We start from the raw sequence: 15,714 nt of genomic DNA, 5'->3' as shown, positions 1-15,714 counted from the left end.
GGAGTTTGAAATGTAAGTCGTCGCTGGGTCCAAGACCCATAATTTTTGTGTGCTAGGTGGACTAGTTGGACTGATACTCTCCACAAGAGCAGTACTTACAGTGGACCTTTCACAGGCACCTCTGTTTTTGACGACCCCGATCTGGAACAACGCAGCCCTTTTACTGGACGTGTTGACCTCGCCACGAAGGAACTTCTCAAGTTTCTCTACACAAGCATCCTGGTAGTCATGGATCCACCTTGTAAAGGGCAAGGTTAAAGATCAAAGGTCATCCTGTTTTAAAATATCCCAGTATAATAATAGTGCAATGGTTGAAGCTTAAGTTCAAAGGTCATGTAATAAGTGTTGACAAGTGTAAGTTTTCAAGTTTGAATTGATGAGGTTCAAACCGGAAAAAAGGCATAACAATTAAACTGTAACCCATTTTATTTTCTTGTATACAATATTTAGCGATATCATTATTTTCAAAATATCTGCAAAAGATATTCACGATCAAGGGTTCTAAATGAAATACTGACAATCTTAAATTACCGAGTATAATCTATGTTTGAATACTGTGGAGTGGAGAGTGGGGGGTGGGGGTGTTACCTATTTGATCTCTCTTGTGAAATATCCAGAAAATTTGTATTAGCGAGGTTTACAGTTAGAAATCATCGGTCAGTTTTTAAACAGTCCCCCCCAAACGTACCTAATGCCATTAAAAAAGACAATCTGTCTCATATCCTCAGGTACACATGTCGGCTGGAGGGAAGGTGAAGTTGTCCATCAGTGGAATAATGTTACATCCACTGTTAATGGCCGCCACAATCTCCTGAGAAAATAGATAGCTTCAGTTTAGCAAGGATAACAAACGGATATACTGAGCTTTTATAGTCACAACCTATTACAAACAAGTACTGATTGTAATGGACACCATTACATAGTCCCCCAAACGCACCCCGAATTGCAACAAATCTGAAAAAAAGTGTGCACTATATGCGCAAAAATACGGTAATACCAGGCTATTTTCAGAGAAATTGATTTGGCAGTAATCATGACTGTATGGCATCCCTTAAAATTTTAAGTTAAAACCCCCATTTACCAATTTTCAATGAAATGCTGACGAAAATTTGAAAACAGGAAGTTTGCCCAGCGACAATCTTTTAAAATTTTCATCATATTGATAAGCATCCCTTAATACCCCTATATACTAATTTTTATTGAAATCAGAGACCAAAATATAAAAACAGGAAGTGAGCCCAGCGGCCATCTTGGAATACCAAAAATCTTTACGGAAATGTTTTTATGTTGTTCGCCATCCCTTAAAACCTCCTGTAGACCAAATTTCATGGAGATCGGAGATCGAAATCTTAAGAACAGGAAATAAGCCAGCGGCCATCTTGGAATAGCAAAATCTTTACGAAAACCTTTGCATGTTGTTTGCCATCCCTTAAAACCCCTATATACCAATTTTCTTTGAGATCGGAGACCGAAACCTGAAAACAGGAAGTTGGCCAGCAGCCATCTTGGAATACTTAAATCTTTACGAAAATGTTTGCATGTTGTTTGCAATCCCTTAAAACCCCTACATACCAATTTTCTTTGAGATCGGAGACCGAAACCTGAAAACAGGAAGTGGGCCAGCACCCATCTTGGAATACTTAAATCTTTACGAAAATGTTTGCATGATGTTCGCCATCACTTAAAACCCCCATAGACCAATTTTCAGCGAGATCGGAGATCTTGTTAAACTGAAAACAGGAATTTTGGCCCAGCGGCCATAACTTGGAATGACCAAAATCTTTAACGAAAAACCTTGCATGTTGTTCGCCATATCCCTTAAAACCCCTATATACCAATTTTCATTGAGATAGAAGACCGAAACCTGAAAACAGGAAGTGGGCCAGCGGCCATCTTGTAATAAAAAAATCTTTACGAAAACCTTTGCATGTTGTTTGCCCATCCCTTAAAACCCCATATGGCTACCAATTTTCTTGAAACGATCGGGACCGAAACCTGAAAACAGGAAACGATTGGGCCAAACGCAGCCATCTGGGAATACGCAAAATCGATTAACGAAAATGTAACGCATGATGTTCGATCCCGTTACGAAACCCCCATAGACCAATTTTCAGCAAGATCGGAGACCGAAACCTGAAAACAGGAAATGGGCCCTGGCGGCCATCTTGGACTTCCGGTTGGGAAAAAAAACCTTTATGCACAATCCCATACCCTAATGAATATGTATGTGAAGTTTCGTGATAATCGGCCAGTAGTTTCTGAGAAAAGCTGCGGAAACCCGCGCAGCGGAAGAAACCAGAAGAAATAAGAATAAAAATAATAATAATAATAATAATAATAATAAGAAACGGAGCAAAAACAATATGTCCCCCCACTTCGTTTGGGGGACATAATAATAATAATAATAATAAGAAACGGAGCAAAAACAATATGTCCCCCCACTTCGTTTGGGGGACATAATTAAAAAATGGCCTGAAAATGCTCATCTTTTCTCCGTCTTGCATGTAAGACACTGTATACTAGTAGAAGTTATCAGTTTCTGATATATTTGACCACTGTGACCTTGAAAACGGATCAAGGTCATTCAAAACAAACTTGAAAGAGCTTCATCCAGCATGCTACATACCCAATATCAGAGTACTTTTTTTACTTAATGACTTGTGCCTTTGAGCAAGGTATCCCTTCATCCCAGCATGCTAAAGGCATACCTCAATTCCAGGTCGCTAGAAGTAACTGTTATTGGAAAATTTTCTGCCTATTTGCCCTGTAATCTTGAATGAAGGTCAAGGTCAAGATCATTTATTTGAGCATATGATGTAGCTCTTCACAGCTTTCTAGACCTATTAGTTATTGACAAGAAGTAACTTCAAGACTTTTGCCTATTTGATCCCTGTGACCTTGAATGGCGGTCAAGGTAATTCATTTGAATAAACTTGGTAGATGTGTTACCTTATGAACCCAATCCTTCTGGTTGTTGTCTCCTATACATCTGTCCAGAGAGTTTGGAGTCAGAACGATGATGAAATGTTTCGCCATTTTAACACTACTCAGCAGTCCTTCATCAAACTTCCCTGCTCGTAGCTTCTCAATGTCGAGGAAAACAGAAAACCCTCGCAGCTGGAGATGCACTTTCAACAAACTGCAAAGAAAACAATTGATGGCGAATCAAAATATTATTGTCCTTTTCCATCATCTGCGATACTCCAGACCTACTATCACTGTCGTTATATCCATCTCTTGATTAATGTCATACAAATTGTAGTAAAACTAAGGCATCTGTCAGTTGACATCAGATGAGACAGGTACTTTGGTTCTTTAATGTAACTTCAAAATAAAATCGATTAATGTTTCACTGTATGGCTTTAAAATTGGGCGTCACTCTCTGTCATTGTCAATGGAAGTCTCCTGTTGATGGTAAGTGGTTTTTTTCCTCTTCCTCCCTTCAGATGTCTTCAATGTTGCTATGACATAGTCCAGGGGTAGATATAATGACAGTGATAGTAACCCCTGGAATATTGATGATGTCTTTCCAAATGGCTATTCAGAAACTTGCAATTGTATTGAGGAAATTCCGAAGGATTTTGCATTTATAATGAATTAATCATTCGTTATCTTCAAGGATGGAACAGCCATTTCAACAGTCTGGCACGACAATTGTGATGTCACAATTATAATGACGTCATCATAAGCGATTGAAGTTCATAGTCTATATCACTGCAAACTGCGCTTCGTAAGGTTACATAGTGGAACTGCAGTAAAAATGTAAATATAATGGTGTAGTACACAATGTAAGTATGGACAGGCTACAAAACTAGGATAGTATTGTGGGAATGACTTGACATTATGGACACAAATAACTGTTTAAATTGAACAAGTTACACATATTGGGGTCAATTGTATCAAGACCTCCTGTATTTTAATTATACAAATGTAATTTGTACTGGATAATACCTTTTCATTAAGTTTAATTTGAATCATAACAAACCTGGCTAGCTGGGATCCATTGGCCCGTCGATAACTGATGAAAACATCCATAGAGCGAGACACGAGAGTGCCGTCGGCCGAGTCTAGACTACACTGATCACTGTACATCTGGAGTTCCTTCATAGCTGTCAACAAAGTAAACTTAAGGATACACACAGCATCTTGACATAAACATCTCCCAAACAAAAGAGTTCCACTATTAATGCTGATGAACTAATCATAAAGGGGTGTTTGGTAGTTTTGTGCATTGTCTTTTATTTGTCCCAGTGTAAATTTAAATGTTATCCTTAAAATAAAATCATGCGGAAGTATATGACCAAGTTTTTAAAATTTTGAGGATTGTCTCCCTTTCATAATAAAAATTATCTGGAATATCTGTATCTTTTTTATATGATCACTTCCCTTGGACGAACAAAAACTTCATGTCAATAATTCCAAAGTATTATCAGTACTAGGTATGTCTGGTATAACAGCTAAAATTATGCAGATTTTTTTCTCTCACAAAACCTCATAAAAGCTGAACAGTTAGTATGTCAAACAGTTAATCTTCATACTATTTTTATACATTCTCGATATTCCAGAGGTAATCTTATCAACACCTTTACCATTTCATAGCCAAACTGAAGACTCGTGCATCGATAGATGAGACAAGTAGTTTGGTCCTTTGATGTAAAAGCTTTGAAATTGGGGTATTGTTCTCTGTTTAATCTTCAAAGGAAGTCTCTGTAACCTTGTGAACTGGACAGCTTTTTTCTCCTGAAATGTCTTCAGTTTTGTTATGACATAGTCAAGGGGTGGACATTATGATAGTGATATTAACCCCTAGAATATCTGAGATGAATCAATATACATATAGCATGCATAATATCAAGGATGAATTCAAGACAGCCGATATGATAGGCAGAAATAAGATTTTTATATTTCCATTCCTCACCAGCAATTCTCTGCATTATGCGTTTCCTGTGTATCCCATTGTTAATGCCGCAGTCATTCATGAGTTCATCGTCGCACACATGGGAGAGATAACGTTTATCTAACCCCGACTTCATCATCTGGTACATGTACTGACGATATTCCTGGTTCATTTCTGATAGCCAATCATCAAGCCCAGTCTGGTCACATGACTTGTAATCTGCTGACATCTTCAAATGAGTTAGCTCACGTAGAAATCTGAAAGAAACAAATTAATTGTACAATTTATCAAATCTAGAAATGTTTAAAAGCCACTTATCAAGCTGTCTCCTTCATGATGGTTGTATAAAAAGTTATGAAATTAATATTCTATATGTGAATTTATTCCATATGATACTTTCAGTAATTTAGATCTATCAGTAACATAAATATTTAAAGAGGAATAATGATGTTTCAACAAAAGAATCCACAGATAATCGCAAATACAAACACAACTTTTTACCAATTTTATTTGTGAAAGTATCCTTGATACTACAGGGGTAACTATCACTGTTATTTCCACCCCTGGACTATGCCATAGTTCTTGATTTCCTCTACCACTAAATGTACATTGTTTAGTGACCACATCTGTTGTCAGTTAGACATAAAATAACATGGATTTTCTGAAGATCAACAGAATGATACAGACTCCTTATTACCATGCCTACCTTTTCTGAGTGATTTTACACGTCATCCCGATACTGTCTGCCAGGTCATCTTTAGTCATCGTCAGTAGCAAGTCACCATCAACTTTACATCGCTCAAAGTCTTGGGTTAAATCCTTAAATCCAACCTGTCCAAGAAAAAGGTCACACTGAATAGAAATGATAACAAAATAATAACAAAACATCTTGTCTTTGAAACAAAGGTGTAACATTTGGTATCTGAAGGCTAATGTTACAATGTCAATCACCTTAGTCACTTGGCCACCACAACCCAGAGGTGGAGGACTTGTGGTAGAATGTCAGACACCTTAACCACTCAGCCACTGTAACCCAGAGGTGGAGGACTTGTGGTAGAATGTCAAACACCTTAACCACTCAGCCACTGTAACCCAGAGGTGGAGGACTTGTGGTAGAATGACAGACACCTTAACCACTCAGCCACTGTAACCCAGAGGTGGAGGACTTGTGGTAGAATGTCAGACACCTTAACCACTCAGCCACTGTAACCCAGAGGTGGAGGACTTGTGGTAGAATGTCAAACACCTTAACCACTCAGCCACTGTAACCCAGAGGTGAAGGACTAGTGGTAGAATGTCAAACACCTTAACCACTCAGCTACTGTGACCCAGATGTGAAGGGCTAGTGGTAGAATGTCAGACACCTTAATCACTCAGCCACTGTGAACCAGTGGAGTGCTAGTATTAGAATGTCACACATCTTAGACACTTGGCCACTGTGACCCAGAGGTGGAGGGCTAGTGGTAGAATGTCAAACACCTTAACCACTCAGCCACCGTGACCCAGAGGTGGTGGGCTAGTGGTAGAATGTGAGACACCTTATCCACTCAGCCATCATGACCCAGAGGTGGAAGGCTAGTAGTAGAATGTCCTACACCTTAGGTACTTGGTCACCATAACCACAAGTTTCATGCTTTTCCTGAATGAATATATCTATTTACAGGTGAATACCTTTGATAGTATGTGCTATATATGAACACAAACAATTTCTGAATGGGTTTTCAAGAAAAGCCTGCTAATTAAGGTCCTAAAAGAGTGAATGCTTATTTTTGTGCTGCTGTTGCTACAAAATAAAGTATCTGCTAACCAGTACTTCGTTCACTTGAACTTTCTTGGGCCATGTACCAGACAGAAATATTATCCACTCTACTTACCTGAGCCACCCAGGCAGAGACATCAGCCACCGACCATAGTGGCACCTGCTGAGTCAGTTTGTGTGGCAGCTCCTCACCAATAATCTTCAGAGCCTCACCAGCGAGTTTGGACACAGTGGCATTCGGACTTCCAGCTAGTTTTCTTAGTGGTTCTATGGCTTCTATTTCATAGAAAACCTACAACACATTAGTCATATACATGTACAGTCAAACCTATCCATAAGATGATCACCAGGATCACTGGATCCTCTAGCAAAGAGGTCAAATTAGAAATGGCCATTTGGGGCTCAAACAAAATGATTTTATTAAACAGGTGCCAGGTCTTAAACACAGGAGGTCACTAAGATTTCTCAGGTACAAATAAACTATTACGGCAACAATTAATGATCTTTTAGCAGTCATAATTTGATGGAAATTACAAATTCTCTATAAGTAAGCAGTTTTCAATTTTCAGGATACAATTTAAACCGAGTCTTATCTAGATCTTCTAACCATGGCAAATCTTAGTCAACCATAAAGTAATATAACCATTACAATTCAGCATGAATTATTATTAAATTAATCAAATTAAAGCTGAACAAATTAGCCATTTCAGGATTATTAATCAAAGTATAAAAACTCTACCTCTTTTTTATCCTGATCACTCTTAATACCAGCCTCCATGGCGAAGTGGAATGCCGCCAAAGCCTGTGCCTCCTCTCTCTTACTTGACAGTAGTCCTGCCAACCGCTTCAGCCAGCCGCGAGATCGGCCATGACGGTGCGACAAATCCATGCGGGCAAATTCACTGGGGATATGACTGTTGATGAACGGAAGTACAAGTTCCAAGGTACCAGAGTTCAGTACATCAGCCTCGATTTCCTTATTGGCGACCAACACAGAAATGGCCAGACAGGCGTAGTACCGTACACTGTCGTCGTCATTGAAGGCAAGAGGGAAGAGCCACTCCGGAACTTTACTCTTAGCCATGATTTCTTGATTCTCTGGTCCGCCGTAGAGGGCAAGGTTTGCAAGGGAGATAGCGCAGTGCCGTAGGGTGAGTCTGTCATTACATCTACACCAGTAAAGAACAACCTCCAGTCCTCCGAGTTTTATCAAACGAGAGCTGACATCTTCGGAAGTCTTAAATAAGCTTTCCAAAATTCCTGTTGTTACGCGAGCCATTTCTGTGTCGCCTTTCACTTCGATCGTCATCTTGACAACAATGTCCAGACCAATTTCTGCAACCTTATGTCTATTACCAGTAGTGAGAACCTTCTCCAGGAGCCGAGCAGACGACCTCAGGAGGTCCCTAGACTGTGACTGACAGTTCTTTATGATAATATCTAGTAATTTCTCAGACTTTATGATGTCGCATAAGCCGTATGCTAAATCACGTCCATATGTTGGAATCGCCCACACCTGCTCCATCATCACACAGAGCTCTCTCAGGGCATGGATCTGTTCCTGTATAGATCCCATTTGCAACTGCTTCGTCTTCTGTCGTAAGTTCTGAGCATACGACTGGAAGCTGGCTTTCCAGCTACTTTTCGAGATTTTACTCAAATGCTCTTGCGACTTATTGACCTTCATGACCTTTCGTGCCATGCCCGTTGTGATGAAGGCCTTATCCTCGCGGATCGACTTTAGACTGATATGAGAGCCCCGGGGACTCCTATCCTCACTGGATGTACTTTCCATCGAGATTGACCTTTCACTCAGGCTAAACTTTCCACATTCGTCAGTTTCGTCCTCCTGCGGTATCGTCTCCAGGTGCCGCCCTGAGGAAGTCCTTGTCAGTAAATTTGGTGTCTTCTCACACAGATTCTCATATGCTTCCGCCTTGGACAGATCAAAATACACCTTTGAACATTCTGATATGTTGCAGTGACTAGCCATCGCTCCTTCACTTCCCACTTCTTCCGAAGACTGGGTAGATTCCAGATTCATTACATCTCCTGAAGGATCCTCAATGTTGTGAATTAGGACGGCCTCGGATTGGGATCGCTCCAACATTCGGTACGGATCAAATGACTGTTGCCCTTCTTGGTTATTTTCCGACGTGTTAAATCCTGCCGCTGAATTAATCCTGCGTACAGGTCCAACCGTATCCCCTTCGGACTCCTCCTGGTCAGCCATGGTTTTTAAACTTTCGGGATTTTCAATTAAATCACGATCATTTGTAACAGATACACTATCAACAGGGGAGGTCACTCTCACAAATGTTTCGGTATCCTTAGCCGGCCCGGTAATCCCAACTGTTCTTTCCTTCCCATCTTCACAATCACTGGACATGTAGTCACTATCATTTGGACGGCATGTTCCCAAATTATGGGTAAAACATTCAAAAAGCTCAATGGTGGCAGTCAGTGATTCGAAAGTCAGACGTAAAATCCACTGGTCTTGTTTCTAAGTAGACAAGAATATATCACTCAGACGAATCTTCAGACATAATGACTTTCACTCTCCTGGGTCTCTGGGATACAGGCATTTTGATGGAGGAGCCGGAGCTGGTTATGTTGAAGGCTTCGAAAATCTAACAGTTACCAAGATCCCTTCATCCTGAAAGATATCAAAATTCAACAACTAATATCTATCAACACATTAAATGAAAAACATTGAATTGTAGTTAGCAATAACTGGGCAATGATATTTTGAAAGGCTTTAAACATATACTTGTATAAAGTCACTTTGGCATGTAACAAAATTAAAGGTCAAAAGAAGCACGTGTTGATACAATCTAATTTTAATCAGACTTGTAATTCCACTTTGAAATTACGCTTCAATACCAGATCTAACATCACCCCGTTCGAGGTCACCTCAGCATGACCCCTATTGTTAGCCAATCAGCATGTCGCTTGTGAAATCTTCGGTGTAGTTGATTATCTTGGAAGCATAAACCGCTACTAGCTATACAATTGTATAGAGTATATATCCCGAGATATTCAGATTCTAGGTCAGGGGCGACATGATGAGTTGACCACAAACAGGGAGTTGTTAGATCTTGTATAGATGCGTATCGTAGAGTATTGAAGTGGAGCAGAATTACCAGTCTGATTTTAGTTAGATTGGTGTTGATTAAGAGGACTCGAAGTTATCTCCCCTTAACACTGTTCAAAATGTGTATCCCTTTGAGTGAGATGTACTTCATGGTGAAAGCATTATTTTCTCAATATAAAATCAATATAAACAAATTGATGGGTCAATTATGACCAGTTATTATGGGCTTTATAATTTTATGGAGCGATCCATTAATCTAAATAATAACATGTATAAAGAAATCTCCCAGGGTCATTAAGGACGTGCCAGGTTTGATGGTGGAGGAAAGCCGGAGTACCCGGAGAAAAACCACCGACCAGCGGCCAGTATCTGGCAACTGCCCCACATGGGATTCGAACTCGCGACCCAGAGGTGGGGGGCATGTGGTAATATGTCGGTACATCTTAACCACATGCCACCGTGGCCCCAACCACCAGTGAAGACACAGTAAACATGTACAGCCAAATAGCAGGCTTATAATATAACTCTAAATAGTGTAACATTAAGCTGGCAGCATATAGTTAATACCAGTGTTCCCTTACAATATTTCTCAATTTATTTCAAACCCATTGAATAATTAAGGTAATACTGTAGCCATCGACGTAAACCCACGAGTCACTGCTCTTTGTGACAATGTATAGAGCAGTGACTCTTGGGTTTCCCACGATGTATGGTACGGTACTGTACCTAAATTTACTAAAGCCTTACAGTATGTAAGCTAGTACAAACCAAATTTTATATACAGCATTACATTTGTTGGTATATCTTAAGCATAAAATCAATACAATAGAATGAACTTGATATACCTGAGATAATACATCTGTGCATCAAAGTTTACTGTACCTCTATATATGAACACATCTAAGCAAGGAAAGACAGATGAGCCAAGCAGACATGATTAATTAACACAGAAGTCTGAAACAATGCATGGTTTATAATGCTGGCTGCAGATTCTCCAAGGACAGTATTCCCCCATTCCGTATTTATTTGATCGGTTTGTTTGTTTTAACATCCTATAACCAGCCAGGCCTAGGGTTATGTAAGGACATATCAGCTGCTTTATTGGTGGAGGAAAGCCAGAGGTCCTGGAGAAAAACCACCGACAATGGCCAGTGGTCAGTACCAAACAATACCACAAATGGGATTAATCACACTCACAACCTAGAGGTGAGAACTTGTGGTGATAAGTCGATCAGGACATTTTAATCACTCTTCAGTCACTGCAGTCATTTGGAAGACATAATTTAATAGATCTCCTGATTAATCTACAAAATACACACAACAACTGATTTGATCATGTTTGTTGCAGAATTTTCAAGGAAAATGTTTAATTTTAGCATACTTATTTCTGATACACATACAGATGTATAGTTATTGTGACAGGACTATTTATTATTTCATGGGCAAAACAATAAAAATATCTCTGTGTTCGTCAAAACATGTTGTCACAATTAATGCTTACCTGGAAGGGCGGATATTTATGCAAATACAGAATATATGCTTTATTTATAGAATAATAAATACGAAAAATATACCAGATTCCAGTATCTAGTTTAAAGCCGTTTGAGAATCAACAAGTAAAAAATTTTGCAACGCATAAATATGCATATCATATCCAAGTTATGAAAAATTTTACTGGGGAAATTGATTTTGCACATAAAATATTTCCATAAATAATTTTTATCCTTTTATGAATATATGATAGTTCTGTCAATTTAACAGGACGTTAGATGGAAATATGCTAGGAATGCCAGTAATAAGCCAAGGTTTGTACTCGGTTCCCAGGGTACTCCTAGAAACATCAATACATTGGTATAGCCAGACTATTGATTTTTACCACGACAAGAGTACAGGGATACGAGGCAGAGAGCTAGCCAAGGAATCCCTGTAACAGCCTAGTAATGTTTTCATTAACTTATTGGTGACAGAGCAGCAATATCTCATTTTAGGCTTAAAGTGGAAATATTCTTTAGAGTACAGAATTTAGCTACATGTATATAAAGGCCCTACATCAATTTTACATTAGGGTGTCAATAAACAAAACTTCATGCATTTAAAGGTGATAATGGAACTTTCATTTTTCAAGTTATGCCAACAGATTGTTTAAAGAGGCCCAATTGGCCTGCATTGTTCAGATCTCTCTCTCCGTCTGATATCCGGTGATTTCGCTCATGTAATAATTTTGTATATGTAATAACCTTGAGCGATTTCCGTTGGCTGGAAATTCATTGTGATGTCAAGTCAGAAACAATAAAATGTGGTCAAGAAAAATGATGTGACGTTATATATAGATTCCGAGGACAGTGAAACAAAATGGTGGCATTCACTAGATTTTCGCAATACATTATGACAGAAGATTTTTCGCAATGTAGGTTATTGTTGTAGTTATGTGATAAAAAGTATTTTAGATTTGTGTTCATTTCATGTGAGATCCTAGACCTGTATGTACTAAAATGTATATCTTTACTAGGAGTACATATTAATCATGTTAACAAGATTTCTTTCCAGAATTATCTAAAATCATGCAAACATTTTCAGAATTCTTCTGAATCATGCAAAAATTTTAAAGCTGATTATATATAAGTATATGTATATTGAAGGAACAAGGGCCAGGGCCAATTAATTGGAGACTATATCACTCACCTCCAGGAGTTTCTCCATCAGGCGGTACCCCGGTACTTTTTGCCATATAAACCTGGCTGTGGTACCGCCTGATTTGAGCTAAATTATATTAGATAGCATACAGGTGGTATAAAAAAGTAACGTTGAAATTGCAATTGCACTGCCTCCCCAAAAAGATAATGAAACCCTGTCACCTCCTACCTGAGTATCACAGTGCATAGTTATAAAGATGCTTCTTACTATTAAGTAATTATGATAGCCAAGGTTAATCATCGAATAAAGTCTTTGTAGCCTAGCTGCAATATTGTAGCTCAAAAGACTTTAGACAGAAAATGGTATCGTTTTTAGAGTTAGAATTGGCACCTATTACTGCTAATGGAGCAAAATAATGATTATGCAAACCATTATTAAAATGTTTGTATGCATTTTATCATGTTTTAGATCTCTTATTTAACTACTAGGCGATAAAACTGAACTGTATAAAATATCAAATTCTCAGCAAGACATTATTTTATTTTTACATTTATACGGCAAGTCAACAAATTGTGATTTTCACATCTTGTGAGTGGGCCGTAGATATTAAGAATGGTAGCTAGTTTGTTTTGGACAATAATGATATAAAAATGCATGTACATGCATGAAATAATTGAAAACCTACAAAAAGTATCGAAAAATGTACTTGAGTGATTTTCTGAGGTACTGCTCCACTTGGACACATAGGCACTATTTCGTACCCGGCCGAAAGGTATAGTAGGCAGGGTACTTGCATTGTATTCATTCTATTTGCAGCCTATTAACTCTATAAGCTACAGACCTTTTATCTGTAATTCTAAACTCTTACAGTTATTGACAAGGAAGATGTTCAAAGATTTTAGCCTCCTAGATTTGACTCCTGTGACCTTGAATGAAGGTCAAGGTCATTCATTTGAACCACTATGGTAGCCCTTAATTCATCCCAGCATGCTACAGGCCAAATGTCAGTACCATGGGCCTTTCAATTTTTGAGAAGAGGTCTTTTAAATAAAAAGTTCATGCATGACGGTCGGTTGATGGTGCACGACAACGGACATAGCATGACCGAATAGACCAAACTATGAATTAACTTCTTATTGTTGCTGAAGATAGAGGCTAAAATTTATCAATTCAGCAGTATATTGTTATCAATGATATGACTGAGAATTAGTAGGATGTCTTCAACTAATTATCAATATTATTTTACGAAACAATATTCAATACTTAAAGTATTGATATCGTTCCAGATCTTTCCCATTAATTAACATTATAGGCATTTTATAGCTCTGTAGGTACTACTGTCTGCTAGCTAGTAATTGTCACAAAAACAAAAAATATTTCAAGCTGGAGAATCCTTGAAAAAGAGATAACTTATACTGTTTAACCATATACCTGTCCAGATTATATGCATTGTCAATGTCTTCAGAAATGTATAAACAGTGCTATAATCATCTATACATGCACATTTCTTCCATAATATATCCAGATCCTCTTTCACAAATGTATTAGGTTTAATGCAATAACTATAATATGGCCCAATATCAAGCATACTCATGTCACAACGATTGATTTGTAATTAACCATCAGTTGGTACACTGATGATGAATTCATACGACGAATCTATTACCGGTAATATAATAATTTGTGAAGAACATTAAAAATTTTGATCATGCTGTTGCAGATATCACAGGCTTCAAATTATTGATAAGAAAACTAAGAAAGCTATATAGATACTTAATGCAATTGTCGTTATAATTGCCAGTCAATACGGGGGTTTCATCTTTCAAGATAACGAAAAGGAAGCGGGTGAAGTACAATTTACCGTTGATTATCCCATCTTCTAGTGATTACATATGACATCATATTTTGATGTGATTTTTGTAAAGTCACAATCAGCGGTAGGTTGTACTAATTGACAGTAAATTATACTTTACCCACATCTTTTTATATAGTATTTCAAATCTCATGTATTGACAAACAATATCTATAAAGGTCACAGGCGGGGTTGGACTGGGTCGAGGTACATTCTGTATAGCTCAGTGGTAGAACATTCGGCTAGTGTTTGGAGGTCCCTGGTTCTCCTCTCCAAGGGCGAAAGCTTTAAAAAATGGAGGGAGGAGTGTGGTGGGATTGGACTGGGTCGAGGTACATTCTGTATAGCTCAGTGGTAGAACATTCGGCTAGTGTTCGGAGGTCCCTGGTTCTCCTCTCCAAGGGCGAAAGCTTTAAAAAATGGAGGGAGGAGTGTGGTGGGATTGGACTGGGTCGAGGTACATTCTGTATAGCTCAGTGGTAGAACATTCGGCTAGTGTTCGGAGGTCCCTGGTTCTCCTCTCCAAGGGCGAAAGCTTTAAAAAATGGAGGGAGGAGTGTGGTGGGATTGGACTGGGTCGAGGAAGCTCAGTGGTTGAGCATTCGGCTATAGCTTGCTAGTGTTCGGAGATCCCAGGTTCAAATCCCAGTCTGGACACTTCATTTTCTTCGCTCCTATTTCAATACAAACCACAAGGTCATGTGCAGTTCGATGTCACACTAGTTCAGGATTTCTCGATATTTCAGGAGTACATTGTATGTCGAGCCCATCTTCAATAGCAAGCCTGATTAACAATTGAATTTACATCAACTTATACGACATCTATTTAGATTAATTATAGAATATAAAATCAATCAAATTATTTGGTACCTTTCAACAATAAAAATATATTCAATACAGAGTGGGGCTGTATGCCTAACAGATGAAAGGGGTAGGCACCTACCGGTCTGTACAGTTATACAATGTAACATGCGTAGAATCTGTTGAAATAAGTAATTTTGTGTGCATTAGCAACCAACAACCTGACACGTTAGGACAGTGGGATGCTGAGCTTGAGTCTTCTTAGCAAATATTGACAGCAAATCCTGACAATATCACACATCGAGTGTACGGATGTCAGAAATAATAGAAAATGTCAGACTGACATTGTAATAATTGTCTTGATCATTACCATGTCTTGATGAACTTCGCCCGCAGCAACCTCTGTCTTCCGGGATTCGCATCCGCAGCATCTGACGTTTATTATTATTTACCTTGGGTCAGTCCATTATTTAACAGGTGATAAAATAATTTCTTATTATGTCATAACTAATTCATTTATCAAAAAAATTCTAATATATGACATGTATGACTTTCTGACAGATACCAATAATAATAAGATCTAGTAGCTTATTTAATACTGAAATATAAGAGTCAAAGAAAAATTAATGAAAAATTTTATTTTATTTCTCACCCTTCATTTGGACGATTACAAATTA

The 15,714-nt window shown here is 38.4% G+C and overlaps 1 protein-coding gene across 1 annotated transcript; it reads right to left on the bottom strand.

Moving 5' to 3' along the window:
• Window positions 1–129: 129 nt before the first annotated feature.
• Window positions 130–15,500, bottom strand: LOC138331194 (NAD(+) hydrolase SARM1-like). Its single transcript, XM_069278672.1, has 9 exons — window positions 15,408–15,500; window positions 7,396–9,312; window positions 6,772–6,948; window positions 5,604–5,728; window positions 4,919–5,154; window positions 3,986–4,109; window positions 2,950–3,139; window positions 689–811; window positions 130–238 (listed from the first exon to the last, which is right to left on the bottom strand). The coding sequence occupies exons 2-8, from the start codon at window positions 9,043–9,045 to the stop codon at window positions 725–727; spliced, it is 2,589 nt and encodes an 862-aa protein (XP_069134773.1). The 5' UTR covers window positions 9,046–9,312; window positions 15,408–15,500; the 3' UTR covers window positions 130–238; window positions 689–724.
• Window positions 15,501–15,714: the final 214 nt, after the last annotated feature.

Source organism: Argopecten irradians, chromosome 9, assembly GCF_041381155.1.
Source record: "Argopecten irradians isolate NY chromosome 9, Ai_NY, whole genome shotgun sequence".
Classification (NCBI taxonomy): domain Eukaryota; kingdom Metazoa; phylum Mollusca; class Bivalvia; order Pectinida; family Pectinidae; genus Argopecten; species Argopecten irradians.
This window is presented reverse-complemented; position numbering and strand designations above follow the sequence as displayed.

Bases quoted from the DNA above. Each gene is read 5' to 3' on its own strand.
- LOC138331194 (XM_069278672.1), bottom strand. From the start codon at position 9,045: ATGTCCAGTGATTGTGAAGATGGGAAGGAAAGAACAGTTGGGATTACC. The intron at 6,949-7,395 runs GTAGAGTTTTTA...AATGTGTTGTAG, and splicing joins GTGATCAGGATAAAAAAGAG to GTTTTCTATGAAATAGAAGC. The intron at 812-2,949 runs GTAACACATCTA...CTATTTTCTCAG, and splicing joins AGAAGGATTGGGTTCATAAG to GAGATTGTGGCGGCCATTAA.